General features: G+C 39.1%; 1 protein-coding gene across 4 annotated transcripts in view; it reads left to right on the top strand.

Moving 5' to 3' along the window:
* The window catches only part of RELN (reelin), a 504,226-nt gene that overhangs the window by 213,081 nt on the left and 264,050 nt on the right, over positions 1-27,095 (top strand). For all 4 annotated transcript variants that reach the window (XM_074340625.2, XM_074340624.2, XM_074340623.2 and 1 more), the window contains exons 4-5: positions 708-778; positions 26,145-26,177. In XM_074340625.2, coding sequence (XP_074196726.2) covers positions 708-778; positions 26,145-26,177 — 104 coding nt within the window. The remainder of the gene's footprint in view (positions 1-707; positions 779-26,144; positions 26,178-27,095) is intronic.

The raw sequence follows: 27,095 nt of genomic DNA, 5'->3' as shown, positions 1-27,095 counted from the left end.
CCTCTGTAATCTGACACTACTCCTCAGTTCAGGGGCCAGTTTAAGTCTCTGGAAGGGCGGGGGCAGGATTGGAAGAGCGGGGGCAGGGGCCCAGGTATGGAGTTTGTGTCCTTTGTCCGGCCTAGGGCCCAGCTGGAGGTCTCAGATAAGGTTATTGCCTCAAGTGCTGCGTCCCTCGGCAGGAGAGATCAGCTGTGGGACGCAGGGAAAGAGCCCACCTCCTGGTTTTTGTGTTCTTTGTTCCATCCTGGGAGCCCCTGTGTCTCTGTAGTCACGGATGCCAGCCGCGTTTTCGCAGCCGTGGATGCGGGCCACGTCTCCCCAGCTGCAGGTGCGGGCCATGTCTCCACAGCCACTAATGCGGCTGTGTCTCCACTCAGCTCCCTTCCCTCTTCCCCTGTTCGCCCAATTTGCCCACCTTCAAGTAATCCTTGCACGAGTCTCTTAGCTGTTCTGCATGATGAGCAGAGAGTCCTTTGATGGGTTATAGATATCCTGTTTGTGATAAGATCCGGAGGAGAACTCAAAAAGTGTGCCCCACTGCCACCATTCCTATATTGTTAATTTTTATAACTTGTTCAGATGCATTTAAAAAAATCATATCCACATGATAATGTTTAAAAATGAGGTTTTTAAAAAGTTAAAAAAATACATTGTTCTCACCAAATTTAAAAGATTTGTATTAACCTTTTCCTATTCGTTTCTAGGGCAACAGCAACACACAGGGGCCAGATTATTTTCAAAGATGCTTTAGCCCAGCAGTTGTGTGAACAAGGAGGTAAGAATCATCTTTGACTTGTCCATGTTGGTTGTGTCAAAATTAATTATGGTGGGTCCTATGTTCTGTGTATTGAGTAAATATTTCATCACTATTACTTGATCATGATGCTTAAAAAATGGAATTATTGACACCTTCATACTGTGTTTCCCTGAATATAAGACCTAGCCGGGCCATCAGCTCTAATGCATCTTTTGGAGCAAAAACTAATATAAGACCCATTCTTATTATATTATATTACACCCAGTCTTATATTAAAATAAGACCTGGTTTTATATTATATTTATTATATATAAGACCCGGTCTTATATTGTAGTAAAATAAGACCGGGTCTTATATTAATTTTTGCTCCAAAAGACGCATTAGAGCTGATAATCTGGCTAGGTCTCATTTTTTGGGAAACACAATATCCCTAATAATTTATTTGGTAATTATTGAGAAAGATCTGTAGACTTCTGAAAGTATTAACTGTGAACCAAAAAAAGAGAAAATTTATCTTCTTTTCACAATTTTTTTTCTAATGAATTATATTTAGTTGTCTTGGAAATATAGATCTTAGCAATTTTAGAGTTCTACAAAAACACTTAATTCTACAAAAACACATCTGCTTAATTTACCACTTAAATTTTTTGTCAACTTTGTTGAAAATGTTTCTGTTCATTGCTTTTAGTATTTGATCATGTTATAAGTTATCTATATCATTTTTCAGCTGTGTGCACTATTAATTTCAGACTTGTGGATACATGGTGTATCATTTTAGATAGATGAAGTGTACACTAGTTATATTGAGTGACTTCTGCTTTGTGACGGCCTCATACACATCCAGACTCTCACCCATACCAAGTTTTCACAGATGCACATATGAACACGTTCACATACACACACACACACACACACACACACACACACACACACACACACTGAAAAGGATCAGTGGCCTCACACAATTTTGTTCCCTCTTGAGCTTCCACCTGACTTTGTGTCTTTTTTGTAGCATTTGCCACTTCACATAGAATTTTCCTCTGAAAAGTGATGGATGCCACCTTGAAAGAGACTGAGCTTCTCAAGGATAGGAATGATGCTTAAGCGCTCTGCTTCCCAGAACCTGACATAGCGCCGGCGGTATCGCAGCCACTCAAAAAAATGTTGATAGGTGGAATACAGGTCTTTCCCAGCGCACATATATTCCTTGATTCAAGCATCTTGACAATGAATACATTTGAAGCCAATTTTCGTAAATGTCATGCCCTTTTCACCATCATCGTAGGCATATTATCCATTTTTCTTACAGACTGCTGTTTTGGAGAAATTTGTTAATTTATGAATTACATTATTGAATATAAAGGAAATTTCTACTAATTATCTCTCCACTAGAGAGAATCTAATGGACTTAGGAGAGAAGAGGAAAAATTATATTGGTTTTTGAAAAGCCTAAGAAAATACCATTTATTATTTGGAGTAATATATACATCATCAGTATGTCTCTGCGTAAGTCATGTGATACTTGATTATTACGGGCAAGCTTCCGAGAATATATATACATAACTCTTGAATGAGAAAACCTCATTCTAATTATAGTTTCAAATATATTATCAGTGTTCTTGGGAGAAACAAATTTTTATTCTGTGACTTTTGAGAATGAAAAAATGTGATTACCTTTGTTGTAGGCTCAAGGAATCTATCACCATGCAAATCTTTTTTCAGGCTATGAAAAATACTCACATTATTGAAAACATAGAACACCAAACAGCAGTGAGCATTAATATCCTGAAAACTGTATATTGTCTGAAAAACATGTCTCATTTTATTAACATTTATCATTACCTAAAAGCTGATTTGTTTTAAGCCTTGGATTTTTTAATCTTTTATACTGTAAATGAATTGTTGGGATTGGGTTTACTTAAAATGAAAAGAAAAAGCCAAGAAATATCACCAGGGAAAAATTCTCAGGCAGTGAGAAAATAAAATCTTATGTAGTAGTATCGTACAAGAACATGATTTATATGGTGGTAGACAGGGATGCTATTAAAAATGCTCTTCAGCCCAGGACCAGAGGAAAACATTGAGCTTCTCAATAGCACCTAATCAACTGAAGTCACATCCATCCATCCATTCAAGGTAGGGTGGAAAGAATACCACCATGAGTGATGGTTTCCTGCTATCAGAAATAATAAGAGAAATAATTGGTGTTATCAACTGTATCTTTATTTTGACCCTATCTACTTTTAATTAAAACATTAATTATCTCCTGAAGAAAATACTATAAATTTTACATGTAATAATTTCCTATGCAGTAGATGAGGAATATCTAATATTTTTATCAGAGAGAGAAAAAATGACAATCTCTATATGCCATAGCACAGTGTCTTTCAGTTACAGCATACTTAGTAGGTTTGTTGATTTTAATCAAATTAAGCCATTTTAACAAAGCAAACTGCTTTGTGGAGCTGGGGGACAACTGATAGTACAAGACTGTATTGCAGGCTAAGCACACTGAAAAAGTAAAAGGATCAGAGAACATACTAGTGATGTCTTAATAATCTGTCATCTCGATCCCTTTCCTTAAAAGACGTTCACTGAAGGATTTTATTCTGCAAACACGTATCTGGCACCTGCAAGACCTGTCCTGGCTCCTAGTACTGAATATGGACATAACAGTGAAAAGAACCATTTCCTGTTCTTGAGGGCTGGGATGTAGGTAGCTAAATTTGCTTTGGGTCCTCAGGAAAGTGATTCTAGGGAGCAAGACGTGAAGGGTCAGCATCAGGTTAAGAAAAAACAGGAGAGAAGATTCCATCTCTCTCTTCCTTCCCGTTCCCACCGACCTGCCTTAGATCACGCCCCATCGTCTCCTTAGGAAACTGATTAATACCCGCCTGCCTAGTTTCCCTGCTCGTGCTTTCTCCACGTCCTATAATGAGCTTACTAAAATGGAAATAGGATTCTATCATTCCTTTCGTAAACCCTTCCATATCTCAATTGGAGGCAATAGTTTATCTTCAGAGTAAAATCCGTACTGCTTATCACAGCATGCAAGGAAAGTCCTTTACTACCTGGCCTCAATTTCCCTCTGCACCTCATTTCTTGTCACCCTCTCATTTCTCCTTAAATTTCCTGGAATGCACCTCACTGGATCACCCCAGTGTTATTTGTACTCTACTGTCCCTGTTTTCATTTTCTGCACCCTTTTAGGTCTCTATCTGGCTAAGTCAGGCTTTCAGATTCTGCTTAGGTATTACCTCCTTCTGAAAAAAACACCTCTGATCCCCCTCAAACTCCTGTCAAGCTGGTCTTGGCAACTGTCAAGACACAATAATAGCACAAATGGAAACTCTGTCAGTACGATTATATGCTAGACTCCACTTTAAGCATTCTACAAACATGAATTCATTTAATCTTTACAAGAACCCTCTGAAGACTATTATTATCTCCACTTGAAAGATGAGGAAACAAAGGTAGTGAGAATAACTTGCTTAAGGTCACACAACGAGAAATTGGAAGAGCTGGGACTGGAGCCAAAGTAGTTTGGCCAGTTGCCCAGGATGTAGCCATCATATTGCACGGCCTTTCAAAGAAGTCTCTCAGTTGAGCATGCATTTGTTCATTTGACAACTATTAATGCATACTGCAATCAGAACATTGTTACATATGCTTTGTCAGGCATTAGATACCAGCTTGTTGATGGTGGGGACTGTGCCTGTTATTGTTTTTATTTTTTTTATTTTTTTAGTTTTCAATTACAGTTGATATACAATATTATATTAGTTTTAGGTATACAACATAGTGGTTAGGCATTTCTATAACTTAGAAAATGATCACCCAATAAATCTAGTATCTATCTGATGCCATACATTGTTATTACAATATTATTGACTATATTCCCTATGCTGTACTTTACATCCCTGTGACTATTTTGTAACTGCCAATTTGTACTTCTTAATCCCTTCCCCTTTTCACCCACTCCCCTCCAACTCCCCTCCCATCTGACAACCATCAAAACATTCCCTGTATCTATGACTTTGTTTCTGTTTTCCTTGTTCACTTATTTTGTTCTGTACATTCCACACACAAGTAAAATCATATGACATTTATTTTTCACTGTCTGACTTACTCCACTCAGCACAATACCCTCTAGGCCATCCATGTTGCTGCAGATGGCAAGATTTCATTCTTTTTTTTACGGCTGAGTAATAGTCTATTGCATATATGTACCACCTTTCTTTATCCTATCATCCATTTATGTACACCCAGGTTGTCTCCATAACTTGGCTATTGCAAATAGTACTGCAATGAACAAATGGATACACATATCCCTTCAAAGTAGTGTTTTGGGTTTCTTCAGATAAATACACAGAAGTGGGATTACTGGGTCCTTGTTTGTCTCTTGTTATAGCCTTTGTTTGAAAGTCTATTTTGGCTGGTATAAGTATTGCTACCCCAACTTTTCTTCTCATTTCCATTTTCATGAAATATCTTTTTGCTTTCCTTTACTTTCAGTCTGTGTGTGTATTTCAAGCTGAAGTAAGTCTGTTGTAGGCAGTGTCCGTAAGGGTCTTGTTTTCTTATCCATTCAGCAACCTATGTCATTTGATTGGAACATTTAGTGCATTTACATTTAAAGTAGTTGTTGATAGATATGTAGTTATTGCCATTTTATTATTCATATTTTTTCTTCTTCTTGAAGTCTCTGTAATATTTCTTGTAATACTGGTTTAATGGCAATGAACTCCTCCAGCATTTTCTTGCTTGGGAAGCTCTTTATCTATCCAATTCTAAATGATAGCCTCTTTGGATAGAATAATCTTGGTTGTAGGTCTTTCATCATTTTGAATGCTTCCTGCCAATCCCTTCTGGCCTGCAAAGTTTCTCTTGAGAAATCAGCTGACAGTCTTATGGGAGCTCCCTTGTCGGTAACTAACTGCTTTTCTCTTGCTGCTTTTAAGATTCTCTCTCTTTTTTTTTTAACCTTTGGCATTTTAATTATGATGTATATTGGTGTGGGTCTCTTTGGGTTTATCTTCTTTGGGATTCGCTGTGCTCCCTGGGCTTGTATATCTATTCCTTTCACCAGGTTAAGGAAGTTTTCCATCATTATTTCTTCAAATAGGTTTTCAATTTCTTGCTCTCTCTCTCTCTCTTCTCTTTCTGGTACGCCTGTGATGCGAATGTTGGCATGCGAATTTTGCCACAGAAGTCCCGTAAGCTATCCTTATTTTTTTTTCTTTTTGATGTTCTGTTTGGGTGTTTTCTACTACCTTAGCTTTTAAATCATTGATTGAATCCTCTGCTTTATCTAATCTGTTGATTCCCTCTAATGTATTCTTCATTTCAATTATTGTATTCTTCATTTCAATTATTGTATTCTTCATTTCAATTATTGTATTCTTCATTTCTGACTGGTTCTTTTTTGTTTTCTATCTCCATTTTTATGTCTCCTATCTCTTTGGTGAAGTTCTCCCTGAGATCATTGAGCATTCTTATAACCAGTGTGTTGAACTGTGCATGTGGTAGATTGCTTGTCTCCATTTTGTTTAGTTCTTTTTCTGGAATTTTGTCCTGTTTTTTTATTTGGGACATGTTTCTTTGTCTCCCCATTTTGCCTGCCTCCCTGTGCTTGTTTCTACTTCTAGGTAGAGCTGCTTTGTCTCCTTGTCTTGGTGGAGTGTCCATATATAGCTCGTGTGGAGCCAAGTGGCAGTCTCCTCTGTCACCTGAGCCAGGTGCTCCAGATGTGTCCATTGAGTGTGCCCTCTTGTTGTAGTTGAACCTTGGTTGCTGATTGCATGTCAGTGGGAAGGATTGGTTGTGAAGACTGGCTGTGACTAGAGTGGAGGTGCTGTTGTGCAGGGACTGACCCTACAGAGCAGGATTCACTTTAGCCACGCTCTGGTGCCCGCCCAGTCTGCCCTTTGTGTGTGTCATTTGTGGAGGTGGTGAGTGGTGCCCTGGTATGGTCTGAAACTGGACACTGTGCTTGTTGGTTCTGGGGCATCTTGTGAGGGGCTCTGATGCAGGCCAAGGTCACCTATTCCCTGTGCCCTGCTGGGGTCACTTGGTAAGAACTACAAAGTGATCTGCAGATGGTTGCCACTGTGCTTGGCTTAGAGGTGCCTGGGAGAGGCTAAGCTGGAAACTGAGACCAGCTGCCACTAGTGCCAGGTTTGGGGCTGCTTAGCAAGTAGTATGGGGCATGCTGAGGCTAGATGCTACACTTTTGGGGTTTGTGTACCTTTGAGAAATTTTAGGAAAGTCCACTGCTTCAGCCAACACAGGTTGTTTGTGTAGAAAAACCACTGGAAAGGGTTTGGGTGGGCCTGCAAGTTGGGTGAGGTAGGGGTTTCAGGGAATCACCAGGATGGGGGAAGGATGTTAGCTTGGTTGATGGAGACTCAGATATGGCACCTGCTTACGCATGCAGGCTGGGTTGCATGAGGCCTCAACAATGAAACAATGGCTTGTTCTATCTGGGAGAAAGCTGCCCCTCTAGACCTCATCCTCAAGCCAGACAGTTCAGTTCCTCTCTGTATGTACCTGATGTCTTTTGAGCAGCTGCCTCAGTGCTGGAGCTCAGAGTAAGTGAGTCTCTCCGTGAGTAATTGTGTGTGTGGGCCCTTTAAGAGGAAGGCCTGGGACTCCAGCAGCCGCTCACCCTCCTCACTCAGACACAGTCTCCACTGGTTTTCACAGCCAGAAGTTATGGAGACTTCTCTTCCTGGCACTGGAACTCTGGACTGGGGAGCCCGTTGTGGGGCTGGGACCCCTCACTCATACACAAGGGATCTCCACAGATGAGATATCCCTCCTGATTTTTAATGGTCTCACAGTGTGGGACCAGCCCGTTCCGCATCTCTCCCTTTCCTACCAGTCTCTGGGTGGCTTTTTCTATATGTCTTAGTTGTGTATGTCCTTAGTTGAATCCTTCAGTTCAGTTAAACTTCAGGTGATTCTCAGTGATGGTTATTCTGTATGTAGTTGTAGTTCAGTTGTAATTTTGATGTGGTCGTGAGAGAAGGTGAGTACAGTGTTCACCTTCTCCACCATCTTGACCCAGGACTGTGCTTTTTATCACTGAATCTCTAAAACTTCTCACAGTGTCTGGCACATAGTATGCACCCAGTAAATGTTTACTGAGTGAATTAAGGCACAGTTGACCTGATAGATGTAGGAAAGAGGAAGCTGCCAATGCATGAGCTACGAGTAAGCTGTGAGGCTGGTAGGGTAAGAGGAATGGGTCATAAAGGGCCCTCTGTCTCTTGCTCAGGAGTTTAAAGATTGTTGTGTAGGCAGTGACAAGCAGGAGAGTGACATGAACAATTGTGTTATAGAAAGAAAACGGGGGGTGGCATGGCATGGGGTGTAAAGGTTAGAAATTGGAGGCAGTGAAACACAGTAGTGGGATCCTGTAGTCGTCCTGGTGAGAACTAAATGTCTTGGAGACTAGAAAGATGTAGACATGTTTGAGAAACAAGGTGTCATGTGGGGAGTGAGAGTTGGAGAGGATTTGGGGTGATCTGTTTTTTTCTGGCCTGGGTGACTGGGTGGATGATGATGCCAGGAATTGAGAAGAGAAATGAAGAAAACTTAGAAGTGTTTGGAAGAAAAGATAATGAATGGTCTTTGACACGCTGGCTCTGATGAAGTTGCTTTCCATCCCACAGGCCTCTCCAGCAGCTGCTGAGAACAGAGGCAGATTTGTGAGCCCTCAGCGTATTGATGCTGACGAGAGGATGTGCTCATCCAGGGAATCCTCAGGAGGAGGGAGGAAGAGGCTGAATGTGGAATGCTAGTGACTATGCAGGAGCAAGAAGAATAGGGAATTCTGGAGAATGAGCAAGCTTCAGAGGTGGAGTGAACTCAGCGAAGACATTTCAACATGGTAGAGGTGTTCAACAGGAACAAAGGCTTCTGAGAGAAAGCAGTGCATGAAATATGGAAACCAGCTTTAGGATTTTGCCATTAGAAGGTTATTGGCAATTTGACTAAATTGGGATGGTTTCAGGGGAGACCAGACCACCTGAATGAAGCTGCCTTGTATTATGGAAAATTTTTGCCCAGGCTTTGGAGTCAGTTGAGGGAAAGGAGATTATTGTGAATTGAGAAGTAAAAGTGAGGCAGTGTTTAAAGTTAAAGTTTTGGAAAAATCTAGTGTTAAAGGGAAATAGAGAGATAGGGCATCCAGAGGGGAAAGCTGGCTCAAAGGAAGGATGGGTTCTCTTTTCCCGTCTCCCTCCCCCTCCCCTTTCCCACTCCGTCCCTTTCCCACGCCCTCTCAGAACATAGTTACAGGCATACAATACCTTGTATCCAAAGACCACTGGGAGGACACCTAGAGTTGACAGGTTGGAGTTACAGCTTGGTCTATAGGACAGTGCACACCATGGGGAGCTGTGGGGCATCTTAATAAGAGGATGTTACAAAAGGAATTATTATGAGATTTGGGCCGTATTTCCTGATTTTGACCAGGGTTTATGGAAGTGGAGCTTTGCTCTGTTTTGGATTCTGTCAGGAAGTAGGGTAATACTTTGGCTAGGGGTATCAATAAATCTTATCTAGAGGGAGGACAGACTAGAGCAAAGCTAAAGCTGTAATTGGTAAAGAAGGAGCTGCCTCTCCTGGTAGCCAGGAGTGGGGGGTGCCTGGAATATTGTGTGTTGGACAGTGTTCTGGTTGTACCTGTGTTCAGACATGATTACGAAGTGGTCCTGTCTTGATCCGTCATGATCACAGAATGGCTTTGTCTGAAGGTGGTGTTCTGTGAAGTTGTTTATGTCCAACAGAAGCACAAGCAGGCCCGGCTGTGAGTGCCAGGCCAGCGCCTGGATGCCAGGGACTGCCTTTCCTTTCCTGAGGATGAGGAGAGAATGCTCGTGGGCAGGCATTTACTTTTGGACTTAGGCTTTATGAGGGTGTTGGAATCATAGACAAAGTCGGTCTGGCTCTAGGCTCTGTGTGACCTTCCGCTGTGTGACAATACAGGCTCAGTAAATGATACAGGAAAGGGATCTTCCTGGAAGAAAGTTTTAATCAAGGTCAGACAATATGAATTAAAAAGCCTGTGTAGATCAGTTTAATTATTTTCTTAAAATTTATCTGTATTTTATGATTTTTTGCAGTGAATTTCTATTATTTGAGGTGTAAAGAAATAACACAAGTTTCCTCCAAATGTAGGGTTTTACTTAAGAAGAAGAAGGAACAAGTCTGCTGAGGCAGGTGGAATAAATCACTTCTAAGGAGTGAAGGAAAACTCTAAGTTGCATCTCCCATGTCTCCTCCTGTGTGCAGATTTGCCAACTCTCTTAACATGATTGGCCTCTGTTGTTCAAATACTCATGTCCTTCCCCAACTGGAAGCTTCTTGAAAGCAGGAACAATGACTTAATTTTTTTTTAACGTTTCATCTAACAATGCTTGGCACAACACAGACACTCATAAATGTTGGCTGAATATTCACCTTAAAATTTTTACTATTGAAGAATCACTTTCTAAAAAATCTTCTTTAACCCTGAACTTTGCCACAGAGCACCACAAGGCAGTGTGGCCATTCCCAAAGCAATGCTCTTTACACTGACCTCAGGTTGAAAGATGTATGAGCCATCGTGTTAAGAAATCTGACAATTGTTCACAGATTCCCCTCTAAACACGAATGAACCACCTCTGTGTTCCTGGAACATAAACCAAGTTCAGGGATTTTCGGTCTTCATCTTGAATCCTGAGATCCTGCTCCAGGTCCTAACTGTGAGCGCCTCTCCAGCAGAGTTCTGCTGACATGTCACAGTACAGACAAGGGACCAGGGTATTCTTGTCTCCAATCTGGGGGGTTCTAGGTTGCAAACGGTTTGGAAAGTAGAAGATGCTTAGGTTCATTCACCAGCAGTGGAAAATAAAGTGAATTTATTTAACATTCAGTACTCAGCAAGGATTATTGAATGCTTACCGTGGGCCAGGCACTCTTCTACACTAGATCTTGGGATACCTGGGTGAACAGAGCTGAGATCCCTGCTCTCCTAGAGCCTACATTCCAGTGGAGAGGAGACAATAAATATGAGATGTAATAAATGATTAAATGTGGTGCCATGTTAGAGGGTCGTAAATGCTGTAGGAAAAAACAACAACTAGATAGGGGAAGACTACATGGTTGGATGGAGGGGGAAGATTCGGCCTGCAGTTTTAAATAGGGTGGTGGGTACGTCACGCAGGCCTCACTGAGGTGACATCAGAGCAAAGACCAAGGAGGTAAGGGAGTTAGCCAAGTGACTGCCTGTGGGATTGTCCAAAATGTCACTAACTGATTTTAAAGGCAAACGTGGTAGTGTTTTGTGAACTACTGTTGGAAGTGATCAAAGCACAGAATAGAGGCAATTTCAGAATAGATTGAAAACCTGAATGGAACTAGAGGAAACCAGTCTTTTGCAGGAATTATTATTGAACAATCTAGAGAGAGCTATAGACCCAATCCATATCCCTCAGAATCACATGAAAGGAGTCCTGTTGAAAATGTTAATATGAGTGTCTTCTATAGACTGAGAATGAGGAATATTTGAATGTATGCTCTGATCTTAGAACCATGGATTCCTTATCTGTAGATTAGTGATGAAACCAATGACATTCACTTGCCAAATATCCCCTCCTCATGAGTGGCCAGACTAGAATCCATATCTGGACTCACACCCAGGGTTGGTTCCATTATACCAAGTAAATCCCTAAATTAGAAAAAATTAAACATTAAAACCCTCAGGAACCACAACCTCACTTAACAAGATAATCACTTAATTCCCTGAACACCGAGGAGAGAACCACACTTTTCTTGAGCCCTTGTAAACCAAAGTGGCATGTGTGGAGCTGATGTGAGTGTATCGGCATGGCAGCTGCCGGTCCAGCAGTGTGCTCAAATCACGGTGGAGGCCAGGGCGGGGGAATAATGGTGTGGCATGTATGCAGTGGCCTGTGGGCTTCTTGGCATACCCTCTGCAAACACATCCATTGATTATTTAGCAAGGCCAGATGGCAGGCTCAACGGCCGACAGCGGTCGTGCCCTGTAGTGCCCCCAAAGGGTACATGCCATTTATAAACCATGCTGGAATTCTCTGTTGTTGGGATGAGGGAAGTGGATGCAACCAAAGGCAAATGTTTTATGTCAGGAGGAAAGGGGTCAGGCTTACAGCTGGAGCAGAAAACCTTGGCTGCTTTCTTTCCGGCTCAGCAGTTTTTCTGAAGTTCATCACCCACAGAACTGTGAGTGGTAGAAAGTGCGGCTGTATTTTATGGGGGCCGTTGGATCATGGTGGTAGGCAGTGTATTTCCATCCTTCAGACCCCAAACTCTTGGGAATTATTCAATCCTTTTCTAATAAGTGTTGGTGAAGTTATATTTAAACTCTGAGGTGCAGGGAGATAAAAAGTTCAGTAAGCCAAGTCCACAAAGTGAGTGAAGTGTTTAACCTACTAAGATATTTTTCAGCACTTTAAAAATACCTTTTAATGTGAGGTGATGGATATGTTAGTTAGCGTGATAGTGGTGATTATTTCATAGTGTATACACATATCAAAACATCAAGTTGTACACCACACCTTAAATAATATACAGTTTTTATTTGTCAATTATATCTCAATAAAGCTGGGGGAAATAGCTTTTGTACCCAAATATTGTATGAATTGTAAATCAGATCTACCAAAATCTTGGTTATCCTTGGTTACTCGGTAGCTTATAGGACTGAATGTCTTTCTGATACCCTGACATGCAATTTTTAAATTAATTCAGACCAAACAGGTCAGAATTGACTAACAATCAGAATTGCAATTTACCATGTCTACTTTAATGGTTGAAGTGAAAAATAATGAATGATGTGTTTCACTTGAATTTGCCCACAATAAAACTTTTGCTAGTCGAAGACATCTGTTTTCCCCATGGCTATTTTGTAGCTTACATTTCATTTTAGCAGTTACAACTGCTCTTCCTGACATCCCTGTGCTTTGTAATTTACAGAGAAAGGGAGCTGAATTAGGAGGCTCAGGTAAAACATCCAAGAACCCTTAATCTTGCTTCAAGGTCTCATAAACTACCCAACAGGGGAAGTAACTGAAGCCCTCCTGGGGCAGTGGGTGTCAAAAAGTGTCCCTAAGTGATCCTTACAACAGAGAAGATTGAGGGGAATGACAAAGAGCCGACTCCCAGGGCCACAGTAAAATGTCTTGCTGCTGGCTCTAGGAGGGTCTGACTACTTTTTTAATTTTCTAAAGAACAGTGTTTTGGACTGGTGCTGTTTTCTCCAAGATGATTGAACATAGATTTAAACAGCTTTCTTTTCAGTTCTAAGGGCTATATACATTTCCACTTGACAGCTTTATCTAGTCCAAAGTCAAAACACCAAGATTTATGAGTGAGAAGACTTGACATTGAGTTCTTTTGGGTGCCCATAGAAGTACGCTTTCTACTCAAGCTGCTATGCAATCTGCTGGATTCCCCCACTTTTGAAGGACAAAGCCTACGTTTGGGTCTGTCTAATTAGGTGGGGAAAGGCAGGAAATCTGTGGTTAAACACATATTAAATTACGACTTTATTTGGTCTTGTGAAATATTATTTCATACAACCTATTAATCCAACCTTATTTTTACACTTGAAGATTCAGTTATTTCATGCAATACTTTATACAGATTTTTACACTCATGTTGAGAATTGGAGTTCATGAATGTTAATTAACACATGTTGTGCTGTGTTCCCAGTGGGCATGTATGGAACTCTGTACCAGACACATGGGAGTTGTGTGGCGACATAAGGCAGATTAACATCCTTTTCTTAAATAACTTGTAACAGAGGTATTTTCGTCTAAACCTAGAAGAGAAAGAAAGACCAAAACACGTTTACAGGAAATCATAAGTTCAGTGGCCTGGCATTCCTGCCATCTCTGAGGTCTTCCTCAGCAATTCTGCCTTCTCTTTCCCCTTCACCTCAGAGCTGAAACGCTCCAGTCTTTGACTGCGAATACTCCTCTGGCCACCGCTCTCCCTGAAAGAGCAGTATGTGTTCTCAGGCTTCACTCCACCCACACCAGCATCTGGCCTCTGATGCCACACTCTCCGGAAATCGTCCTCCTCCAGGTCATCAGTCACGTGCTAAGTGCCCACCAATCCAGAGGCCTCTAGTCCTCACCCTACCTGACTTCCCTGCTCCTCAGGCTCCTTAACCAGTTCCTGTTCTTCCCACGGATACATTCTGGGGTGGGCAGTGGTTTTTTTTCCCTCGGACTTCTTTTTGAATTTCTATATTGTCTCTGGTGATCTCAGGACACCTGTGATTTTAATCTGTCCATTTGCTTGGTGCTTACTCAGAGAGTCAGTAATGCAAAGTGGTTTGGAGCACGGAGTTTGGAGCTATCTATGTTGGAATTTGAACTTCTGTTCTGGAATTTCTAGCTGTGTAATCTTTCTGAGTCTCAATTCCCTTACTGTAAAATAGGGGAAATAATAGTACCTAACGCTTGGATTGTCTCATACCATTCCCAAGAGCCTGGTACAATATGCTTTGCCCAGAAGGAACATAGTAAAGTTGTGAGGATTGAATGCAGTAATGATACACACAGGATATTGGCTAGCACACAAATAGTCTATAAATGGTACCTCTCACTATTATTACCAGGCACTTAACATTTGGATGCCATTTAGGTACTTTGAACTCGATGTATTCAGAGCTAATCTGGACTTTTCCCCAAATCTCGACCCCTTTATTTCAGTCTGGTTAGTGACTTAATCAGCCCAGCCACTAAACGGAGACCTAAGTAGCATTTCTTTCCTCCTTTTCTTTCATCCATATCTGTGCCCAGTGTGCCTAAGGCCAATTTATCGTCCTAATATCACTTACACCAGCACTTTTCTTTCCACACCTATAGCCATTTCTTTGGTTCAGGCCTTCTACACATGTATCAAAATGTTCTTAAACATAAACCTAATTTTCACTGCCAGCCTCAAACCCCATAACTGCCTACCTTTGTCGCATTAGCCTGGCTTTCACGGCCCTCTGTGATCTGCCCCCGCCTCTCTCTGCATTTAGGCTCTCTCCACACTGCCTGCCCTCGCCTAACACCAAACTCTGTGCTGCAGCTGCAGTGGGCACTGGCTTCATCACACATGCCATCCTGTCCCCTATCTTTGGGGCTTACACATGCCAGTTCCCTTCCCGGGAATACCCTCCTCGTGACCTCCTCTGTCTTACCAGGTAAGTTGCACTCAGCCTTAGAGCTCCATCTCAAGTCTCTCTTCCTCTATCATCTTTATCTTTGTCACTATTCCACCTTATCCTTACTAACTGAATGGGGTTCGCCACATTGCATTGTCATCTGTTAACCTCTACATGTATTTCCTACTGCCCTTTGAATCTCTTGATCCAGCAGAGATTGCGTCATTTTTATATTCCCAGCACCTGACCCAGTGCCTGGCACTGAAATATTATTGAGGGAATGAATGACCCACCTAGAGCAGGTGTACCTTTCCAAAATTGTCTCTTTAATTGCCAGCCAGCCTACCCCTCCTGCACCCCCAGAACTGTTTTTACAATCATATTTAGACATTATACACTCCTTGCTTCTACACTGATGGACTTTATAAGAAATAGTCCCCCAAAACTCACAGTTGGATGGATGTTATTTCCAATGATGTTCATTGCATTGCTCGGTGTCCGCTTTCTAGGAAACCACAGGAGGAGCATTTCTAAGTCTCTGCACCTGAAATAGCCGCCCTTCGCCTGAGCAACATGTGTTCTTTCCTGTCGTGAACTTTTCTATTTCTGTAACTTCATAGCTTCAGAACCAAACTTAATATGTCAGAGCTTTTATGCTGCATGCTAATCTCAGCTGGATGTATTTTTTCTGACCCTCATTAGTCATCACCTTTGATTTTTCCACTTTATGGCCTTGTTCGGTTGTCTGTCCTGTTTTTGTAAGCTGCCTCATTATCTATTTTAGGACAAGGCACATTGTACCATTTGTCCTTAGATATGTATAGGAAAGTGAAAAGTAAGGTGAAATGAAGACGACAATAAGTGTATAAGTAACTAAGAGAGGAGGGGACACAGGAGAACATAGAACGTTAGGATTTTCTAACAGTGCTTTCAGCAATAATGTCTTGCTGGTGTTAGTAGTACCCAATCAACTAACATACATACTAGACCTTGTGCTAGGATGGGAGTGTGGAGATATATAACACAGAGTCATACTCATAGGCGCTCACAGTCTAGTCAGCTTTCATATGTGCTCTGGCCTTTAAGATTGTGACTGGGATACAGAGAGAATACCGTTCCCCAAAAGGGACCCTATCCCCAACCCACAGGAAGTTAACTCTTTGGTATAGACTAAGCTTCCATGGTAAAGTGCCTCAAACTGCAGGTGGCTTAAATTGCAGGAGGTGTATTTCTTAGCCACAAAGCAGTGTGGAGGCAGGTGGTCCGGGCCGGGGGGAGTGACTGCTGTGTACATAGCGCCCATCTCCAGGGCCCAGCTGGCTGCTCCCAGCAACAGGAAGGATGATAGGCCGGGGAAGCTCCCCGAGTGCTTTAGAGGGCATGACCCAGCCCTGGAAATGACCCAGGTCACTTCCTCTCACTTTCCTATGGACAGAACTTAATTCCTTTGCCACAGGAAACTGCAGGGGACACTGAGAAATATACCTCTAACTGGGGGCCATAGTCCTGTTCAAATAAACAAGGGGAGAGCAGATATTGATAGATATTCGTAGACTTCTAGCAAATTTCTCCTAACATAAACAATAAGATTTGTTCGTGGTAGTAGTAATAGTATTAGTATTGTTATTATTATTGTTATTACTTTTTGATGATGGTGATGATGCTGCCGATCCTATTTTCCTTTCTACCCCTACCTCTGAATGTTGTTTAAAAGCCATATGTGTTCAGGCTACAGATTAATTTATAGCTGCACTTCCTCTCCCCTGCTCTGTCTGTGAACTTCATCTCTTCAAGTTCTCAAAGGTCTAAGATTTTTTAAAAACTACTTCACAGTAATATTTTTTAAAAACTCAAATGGTATATCATTTGTATTCTGTGTTTTCACTTAAAACTTTTATTCATATCATAGACAAGTTTTGAAAAATGTATGACTTATCTTCCCAGAAAAGGTAAGGCCATGAGCGTGGCAAAATGATGAGTCATAAGTTTTAGTGTTTAAGATAATTATTGACAGCTCATAATATAATAAATCTTACCTGAAAGAGTTCACTGTTCCCCCATTTGTATGTTATAAAGATATATTTTAATTTTGCTCCTGTTTCATTTATTTTATAATTTGAGAGATAATAAGTTGTTATGAAACGCAAATCACATTGAGATGGGAAATAAGGGAGGAAGGGAAGAGGGAAAAACACTTCCTAATATTGCTGGTTCTGTGTGTAATTTTACTGTCTTTAAATGTTAAATAATCTTTTATACTGATCATAAGTATATTCCTGAACACAGAGAGAACTATTTTCACTCTAAATTTATAACATTTTTAGAAGCTTAATTATCATACTTGAAGGTCAAATGGTGCCTTATTGCAATAAAATACAAAAAGTAATAAAGAAATTATTCCTGGGGAGATGAAAATCTAGGTTCATAGCTCATTAAATTGTAACTTCACGGACTGTGTCTAATTTGTCATATTTAGCTTTGAAAGTTTTATACATTTGAATTTCAAATTAGATGAAGAGATACCTGAGGCAAAATTACCTAGGGCCTTTGAATTCTAAAATGATTTAGGATATGTAGTTCCCATAACATAATACCTTTATTTGTAAGAACTGTCTGTCATCATAAATATAGTGCTTGTCTGACTCAAAGCCTTCTTTTTTGGTAAGTAATCAATAATATTAACACAGAGCTCATTAACCACCCCCTCAATTCATTTTTTTTAGGCATCCTTTTTATTTTTTCTTCTGCATAGTGAAATCTCCATCCTTTGGACTGAATAATTTGTTGAATAAGTTGGCTGAAATATATTTTTGAGTTACATCGTTATTTAAAATTTTCCTTCCAAAATAAGTTAGTTGAAAGAAAAACACTTTTGTCAAAAGAGCAATCTTTGGGGAAATTAAACATGACCTCATTCTTTCTAACATGCCTATTTCTAGGCTGCTGGGTGAGATGCTGGGGGCTCTATTTCTGAAAGAGCATAAACACAGAAATGCTTTTTAAGAAATGAAGCTTTTCTTCCCTTTCAGCATGTAATTTGTCTCTTGGACAAATTGAATTGATGATAGGAAGAATTTTCTGCTTCAATTTCATATTGAGAAGCCACATAATGGTCCATGTTTATGATATTTACTAAAAAACACCCAAAGATGTAAGCTATTAGACTGTGATTAGGGAAAGAATGACTGAGCTCTGGGACCCAAATGAAGTCATAGGTGCTAATACGGAATTGGAGGTGTTCGCTTCCTGTTGAAGTTCACAGGAACTTTCTGATCCTTCATTTCTGTCTGCAAAGCTCAGCCAGTGCGCTCTTGCCAGTGACATAAGGACAGATTATTAATTATAGTCTGCGAGATGTTCTAAATAATTGGAAAGAATAGAGAAAATATCTTTAATAAATGAAAGGTAATGCTCACGGAGTAACTCTCATGTCAAACACTAGATATTTCACATTGTTGTGTTTAAAAGTTTGTAAAGAGATTGATAAGTATAATGGTTACTTTCATATAATAGTGATGATCAGATCAACTCACATTGAGTGGAAAATAATGAACTATTAAAACTAAATCTCACTACCGCCCCCCCCCCCACGACCCCCATCCCCCAAAAATGAAGATATTCCTTAGAAAGGACCTGAAACTCTGTGACTCTAGAAGCAGCACCAACACACATACAGGTGTGTTAACATACGTGGCTAAGTGCTTTTTGTCATTTACTCAACCAAGTGTCAGTCAGTACATGCTTTTTCTACTTTTATTTTAAACAAATGAATAGTAACCTTGTTTAAAGAGACCAAGTAGCATGTTTTTCTTAGAAAATGTTGCTGCTGAATTTACGTGTTTTCGTGTTAATCCTACTCAGTCTTTGTGATGTGAGTTGCTTGTCGGGATGTGAATTGGGTCTCTTTACAACTGTTTGACATAGCAAACACTCACCCTCAGTATTCCTGGCGTAATTGTCTTGATCAAATCTGCATTCGTACAGATTTCTTATATTCATTCAAGGCAGTTTCAGTTCTTTTTCTTATGCTAGCTCACGGAGATTAGTAAATCATTTCAAGAATAGCACAGCTGAATAAAAAGGAAGCTCTACCAGAGATATGCTTTTTCAAAGAATTTTGAAGTATCTTCTAAAAACAATATTTGGCTTTCTTTCATTTTCAACTATATTAGTCTATCAATTTAAAAAATCCTTTCCTGTTCTCTTTACATATTCAATGAAATATTAATAAAAATCACATTCCTAATCTTCAGGTCACTTAATAGTTCCATAGCATCTAGGAAAATGTTCAGCTAAGCGAGAGGTAGAATATCACCAAAGCATTTCATTATTGATCTAAAGTTTGAATTTTACCAAGACAAATAACTTGGGTGGTTCTTGCTGGAGAATTTGGAGGACAAATAACTTTTAAGTGGCACTATCAAAAATATCAAAAGGAATCTTGAAAATAAATCATAAGTGCACTTTTCTGAGTGACGTTGACACTCTTAAAAGCATTTATTATCCATCTAGTATGAAAAGATTTTGTTATGCTTAAAACTTCAAAGTTTCCCATTTTTTCTTGTTTACCTGCTCTCAGGAGATATTTGACTAATGAAATTACATCGATCCTCATTAATTAATACCTTACTGGTAAAATTGTTACCAATTTGTGCTGATCATTTTAAAGTGTTAAATGTATTTGGCTTTTTCAATTAAAAACAAGTCAAAGTATGTCAGGCCTTCATTCTTAATCCTTGGCTGGAAACAGGGTTTTAATAAATATGGAGGCTTTAGTGAGATTCTTTCATGATTCTTACATTGTTGACTTGCTTTTACTTTATTTTTTTTATTTTTATTTATTTTTATTTTATTTTATTAAATTTATTGGGGTGACAATTGTTAGTAAAATTACACAGATTTCAGGTGTACAATTCTATATTACATCATCTATAAATCCCATTGTGTGTTCATCACCCAGAGTCAGTTCTCCTTCCATCACCATATATTCGATCCCCCTTACCCTCATCTCCCACCCCCCACCCCCCGCCCCCGTTACCCTCTGGCACTTTATTTTTTAAGCAAAGTAAAATCTTCATTTTAACTTGCCTGTTTAGCATTTCATATTTTATCTGTGGTTTTGACTAAGTTGATTCCTTTTTGATGACATTTGGCATACTCCTTAAGTTATCAAGGTACAACTTAAGTTCAGTTTTCAGTTCGGTCCAGTTATATGAACCGGATCAAGCTTTCCAAAGGACACAGTTTCTGTAGTTTTTGTGGATCTCAGTGACATTAAGTCCGTGAGTAAAGATTACAGAGATGTGTGCTTATTTTGAGTGAGATCTAGAATTCATTGAAATGCAAATTCATTTACCCATCATGTGTCCTGTTAACAGATGGTGATGTTGTCATCTAACCTAGGATTCGTAACAAGTTAATAGATCTTTAGAACTATAAGCTGGGTTTATTTGTGCATTGCCCATGTTCATGGCTCTCCTTGGAGTAAGGCATGAAATCCAAATGCAGGATATGGTATTTCATGATCATTGTACTTTAATCCTAAAGCGCCATTGAAAGTTTGGCCTCTACCCATTACTCTGTTTGTAAGAGTTTATAACTTATTGGTGGAAACTTCATGTTAAGGTGAATGGCCTCAACATTTATGGGAAGATAAATGATCTAATAAGTCATCAAGTATTTGTATAAACCAAAGTGAACTGGTATTTTTCTCAGAGCGAAGTTTTCCCAGAGTGTAGGATGTACAACTAATCATTTTTGTAAATCTAGGAATATCCAAATTTGTTAACAGTTCTATGGTAGGATAAAAAGTGAGTTCCTTACAGTGTAAGGTTCTGTCCAGCCTTTACGGATAGTTTCACGGGTCTCATCAGTGAAGCTAAATCAGGACCATTTAATGAAGCTTCTCGCCCAGTGATCACTCTGGGTACAGAACCACTCCAGGCTGTCTTTCCCTCTCTCACTCAGTCTCCCATGACAACCAGCAGGGCCCTGAACCACAGTACATCCTTCCCTGTGTATGTATGTGGTCGGCCTGTCTCTCCTGGCCTTCTTACCGTGGTGCAGAGACACCTGGAAGAAAGTGGAATGTCTTTTACACTTCTGTTACAGGTGTATTCTATCCTGCTTCTTCCAAAGCCAAAGCCTACTTCTTTAGGAACATTTTTGTTCTCTCTCATTCTTAGAAACAAAACTTCCTAATGTAAGCCATTTACCAACTTTTTGTGTAGTAGTTAGAGTTGGTCATGCAATTTTCAGATTCAAAGGAATTGGGAACTTGGACCAAGGTGGGTAGTGGGGTAGGGGCAGTCCTTAGAGAGGCAGAGAAGCAGCAACAGACCAACAAAATGTTGAGATAAAAATGTTCAAGCCGTCTAGAAAGATGAGTCAGAGCTACTTCAACAGCAAAGGAGCAGGAAAGGTGTACGTGGAGCTATGCCAGTGGGTAAGTATTTGGATGGCTGATAAATTAGGGCCTCTCTGAACTGTACGTTTTATATTTCATAAAGGAAGAGGAAAGATCTTTTTGCCAACTTTACACAATTCAGGAATTTAGTAATTTATCCACATTAGTAGTATGAGGCAAAGCAAGTGCTATCCAAGTGGGAGTGTAATAAATGATGTTGAACTATGTTATACTTCTTCAGGCTATTTACTTGGCTGTTTCTGTTGTATATTTACCCCAGTAAGTGTGAAAAAGAGAGTGAACTTCCTACATCCTTAGAAAACCTTGTTTTACTACATAAAGCTAGATTGATATAGCCCCTTACTGAGAGGTGATTAAAATAAGTTTCCCAGGCCCAGTACTTTACTATTAGGTTGGTGCAAAAGTAATTGCAGTTTAAAAGGTTAAATATTTACAAATTTTCCCTAAAATAAAATCCTTGACCTTGGCATTTACAGTACAGGAGATGGTATTTTCACCTCAATGCTATACCAGTATCTATTACCACTTAAAAAACTGTTGCTTCCTTTTACTTCTCAATGATTTTTTTCTTTCTAATTCTTAGAGCTCAAAGCAGCAAATAAAATGATAGAAAAGTTCCAAATATATATATATATATATATATATATATATATATATAATTTCAAAAACTGCAATTACTTTTGCACCAACCTAATAGATTTTGGACGATATTTATACCATACATGTGTAAACATTTTCAAAGAAATTTGCACTTTTCCTTTTATCTAGTTTAATGTGTAGTACGTATGGGGTTTTTTGAGAAAACAATGTCATCTCAGGCAGTGGATATTTTTATTACAAAATATTCATTGAGTTTTCCTAACTAGTGATTTAAAACATGATTTAAATTTGTTCAGTTAAATTAAATCCAGTTGAACACTTATTAGGTGTTTGAACTACCTAGACAATATATACTAAAGGACTTTCTGACAATGCTGTAAGTATATTTTGACATTTTGCAAAGTTCGGATCTTCAATTATTTATTTTCCAAAATAACATAAAATATATTACCGCTGAGAAGGAGCTTTCAATTCAATTCAGTATTTATTGAGAATCTAGTACTAGCTTAGGCTGGTATCTTTTGCAGACATATTTTCTGCCTTTGAGGAACTTATTTCTTCTTGGGAGAAGACATGTACTTAATAAGAGAACAGTTCTGCAGTGGTTTTGAAATTTGGCTTTCTATCAGAATCAGCTAGGAAGGTTTTATTGTTGGTATTATTTTTTTCTGGGGAGGTTTTTAAAAATACAAATTCTGAGCCTCCAGTCCCAGAGAGTCTGATTCCATGGGTCTTTTTTAAATGGCCCTCCCTTGATTATGTTGTAGGTGGTTCAGTGAAAGGTGCCTGGCACCAAAATAATTTAGAAAAGGGAGATGTCAATTTGGATAGACTCCTTCAAGGAGAGTAAGATATCTTATAACTTATTCTCTTTATTGGAGCCAGGCCCTAGCTAATATAATTATTTAAAATCAAGTACGTAACTTAATTGATGTCTCTGCAGATACTTTGTTATTCTTATTTAACCATCGTACTGACCAGTATATTTCTAATTGACATTTGCCATTAGTTTTATATTTAACTAACTTATTTCCCTGTATTTTAAAGCTAATATTTTATAGATTTCCCCCCTTTCTTAAGAATTTATCCCATAAATACAGAAAACCCCTTTTGTAAGGCAGCTAAACTACCATAATATCTTAAGGAACAAAGCAAACGAACAAAAAAAACCTTTGCTACTATTTCCTCATTAGATTCTACACAATCTCATTTCTGGTCTTTGCAGCCAACCTTCTTGAAAGAGCCATCTACACAGTAGTTAAGAGCATGGCCTCTGAGGCCAAATTCCCAGACCCTGCTTAACGCAGTACTGTGATAACGGGGTGCCCTCATTAGAGATCAGCTTTATCAGGGTTCGCTTAATCTCACCTGCAGCCCTCTTCTCTCTTAAAATTCTCCTTTTCTTATTTCCATAACGAAATGCACTCTTTCTCAGTCTCCTTTGATGCCTCTCTTCTTCTACCAGTCCCAAAAATGTACACTGACCTCTTCCTTTCGCCTCTTTTTTTATACCCTACATCTCTCTGAGTGACTTGGTCTTGTGACTCTACACCTCCTGTGTGACAATGATTCCCTAACTGCTATCCAGTCCAGATCGCCCTCCTAGCTCTTGTTCAGTGCTGTCAAAAAGAGGTGTGGAGCAATTTACAGTTTAAAACACTCTAGTAGCCACATTTTAAAAAAAAACCAAAAAGAAATAGATGAATTTAATAATGTATTTTATTCAACAGAATATACTAAATAATAAACATTTCAATATAAATAATAATATAAAATTATTAATGAGGTATTTTACATTTTTTGTACCAAGTATCTGAAATCTGGTGTGTATTTTACACTTACAGCTCCTCTTACGTGTTGGAATACTTAGTCTGTTTTAAGATTTTGCAAAATTTACAGTTGGAAACTAGATTCACACATCCAAGTGTTCCGCACCTACTAAAAGTCTTCCAATAAAAATTGGATATCAAAATTATTTTCTTTTCATAGCTACATCCACCTGGACAAAATTTGTTCATCTTTTTGTAGAAAAGCTGATTTCTCTTTGACACAAAAGCAGATCAGTCTCAAAACTACATCTGTCCAAGTAAATTTATTTACTCTTGTGTCCAGTTAGTATTATTAACGTGAGATTCATAGGGATATTGCATAAACTGAAAAACAACTCCAAAATGGTCAATCTCAAGAAGACATTCTTCAAATTTTCCTTGGAATTTTAAAATCTGCATATTGATTCATGTTAAGAAATGTGTAAAATCATTATTTGTTTGTTTTGTAGAGGTTTCAATTTCAACATGAATTCTCTTACTTTTCCAACTACCTTGTAAATAAGCTCTTGCTTTTCTTGAAGCTTCAAATTCAGCTCATTCATATGCAGTGTGATTTGATGAGGGAGCTTACATCATTGTGCCATTTTTTGTCATTGATTATTGGGTAATGGGCAATTATTCTTTTTGTTTCAAGAAAATCTTAAAGATAACAGTTCAGTGAATCTTTTTAAAACTCTATGACTTGACCGATAAGCATTGGCACAAAACACAAGATCATTAAATTTTTCTATTTTTTTTCAAGACTTCAATAAACTGGTGATGATTTGCATGTGTATATTAACTGTATACTAATAGTTATATCCATGACACTTTCCATAGAGTCTGTTTTATAAAACTAAGCACAAGTATTTTCAATGTATACAATATGTTGGTATGATACAGTAAGACAGACATCAGTTTTTAGTTTTAAAAATGCTGTACAGCATAGGGAATAGAGTCAGTGGAATTGTAACAGCTGTGTACGATGTCAGAGGGGTAGTAGATTGGGGAAGGGAGGTTATCACTCTGTGAGGGGTGTAAATGTCTAACTATTACATTGTTTTGTACACCTGAAACTAATTTTTAAAAAGCCAAAAAATAAAATAAAAATTAAAAATTCTGTTAAGTCTGGACTTTTCATCTAACATAGCTGAAGCACTGACCATCATGATAGAAACAAATTTTTTTGTATCTAGCTGAAATTCTACTTTAATTGATGTAAAACACTTAAAAATATCTGTCATGATTTCTAATTTTTTACATAGTGATTAACAATATTTCTTCATAGATTTGGAAATCTTTTGAGCAAAAGAGTATAACCAAAGTATTATAAAGTTAAAATAAGGACAGGGTTTCCTTATTTTCAAACTTTATCAGAGTGCCCTCTCTTAAAATGCATATTTGAACATCCACTCCTTTGCTCATAAATGTTCAGGAGATGGTCATGCTTTCATGGTAATGTCCAAATCCCTCATCTTGTCCTCTCAGTCTTCCCAATTCCTTTTCTGTTCCCTCCTCTTAAACGTTCTGTTTCCGTCATGCTGAACTTGTTGTGGTTCTCCTCAGAGGCCATTTTCTCTTATTAGTGTGCATTTTACACGTACAGCTCCTTTTAAGTATTGGAATACTTAGTCTGTTTTAAGATTTTGTAAAATTTACAGTTGGAAACTAGATTCACATACTTCTCTTACTTCTCTATGCCATTCTACTTTTACTCCAGAAAGAAGCACGTCTCCCTTCCCTACTCCCACCTATCCTCCTCCTACTAGTCTTTCAGAACTCAGCAGAGAAGTCGTCTTCTCCGGGAAGCCTCTCCTGACAACCCTCTCCTCCTGGACAGCCTGGAATTAGTGTCCCTCCCTGGTCCCCCATGTCCTGCCAGCACCCTCTGAACACTCGACCATAGCCCTTATTACACTACATTATAGTTGCCTCACCAGACAATAACCTTTGAGGAGAAGGATGGTGCTTTTTCTCTTGATTTCCCTAACACCCACAACAGCCCCTGGCATGTAATGGGTGCTCAGAAAGGGTCTGGGCATAGCCATTAACTCTCACATCACATTTATATTGTGTGTCAAGGGACACCTGACTAAACTTGAATAATAAGTAACTGTCCTGTGTGTAAGGGGTTCTACTCTTCACTTTAAGAGTAATGCGTTACTTTTAAATATAATAACTAAATAGAGAGTTAGACATCTTATTTTAGGAAGTTTACTGGCATTGTCTTCTTACTCTTTTAAAAAGGTTCTAGCCAATTTATTTTTGTGTGACCTAAGTTTTGTAATTATATTTATGATTGTTTAATCCTAGATTTTGCTTTTGTTGCTAATCAGTCATCTTTTTTCTCTCTCGGTCCAGCTCCAACAGAGGCTACTGTGCACCCACATCTAGGTAAGTGTTTAAATCCCCTGTGTCACTAGCCTTAGTACTAGATCTTCCCGTCTCACTCCTCCGGCTATGTGGGCGATGATATAGAGGTGAGGAAACTCTCTGCCCTGTCTGATTTGCTAATAATTCATTGAAGCTAGACTCAGGTCCAGATTATGCTTGAACATAGGACCTCAACAAGGAGGCCATCGTGCTGCCCAGCTGAGGGCTAATGGAAGCACTTCCGAACCTGTCTGTTAGTACGTTCATCCCTGGAGCCTGTTGTGTGGGCCCTTTGACAGAGTGTTCTAAGGCTGAATTTTCCCCAGTGTTCCAGCATGAATAGAACACAGAGGCAATGGGAAAGGAGCTGTGAGTGCAGAGGAATTCAGGTCATTTTAGATTTGAGATTTCTGCTCCAATTAGTACTGGGTTGTAAAAATAAATAGCTTGGTTATTTCTTCACAAACTGAAATACGAGTATTTAAATAACCGTCTGCTTTGCTGAATGGCACCACGTAACGTTACCATCACTCATGTTTCTCATGCTTAGTGGCCCGCAGTTCTTGAGGCAGGGTTATGTAGTGGGTAAGAGTACGATTTCTGGAGCCAAACTGCCTCATCTCTCCTTTACTTCTTGCTAGGCATGTGACACTGAGCAAGTTACTTAACCTCTCTGTGCCTCAGTTTCTGCATTTGTAAAATGGAAGTAATACTAGTACCTACCCTCTAGGGTGGTTATGAGAATGAAATGAATTCATATTTGTAAAATGTATAGTCAATGATGTAACAGTGTTTGGAAATAAATACATGAACAAATAACCATTAAAGTCTACTCATGCCTTTGTAAAATATTCTCTAGAAAACAAATGATCTTTAAGAGTTAAATTTGTCATTTTTTTTCAGTGAAGACTTATTTTAAAAGCAGTTTCCTACACTATA

The sequence above is a fragment of the Rhinolophus sinicus genome, chromosome 4, assembly GCF_057876585.1.
Source record: "Rhinolophus sinicus isolate RSI-liver-muscle chromosome 4, RSI-T2T, whole genome shotgun sequence".
Lineage (NCBI taxonomy): Eukaryota > Metazoa > Chordata > Mammalia > Chiroptera > Rhinolophidae > Rhinolophus > Rhinolophus sinicus.
This window is presented reverse-complemented; position numbering and strand designations above follow the sequence as displayed.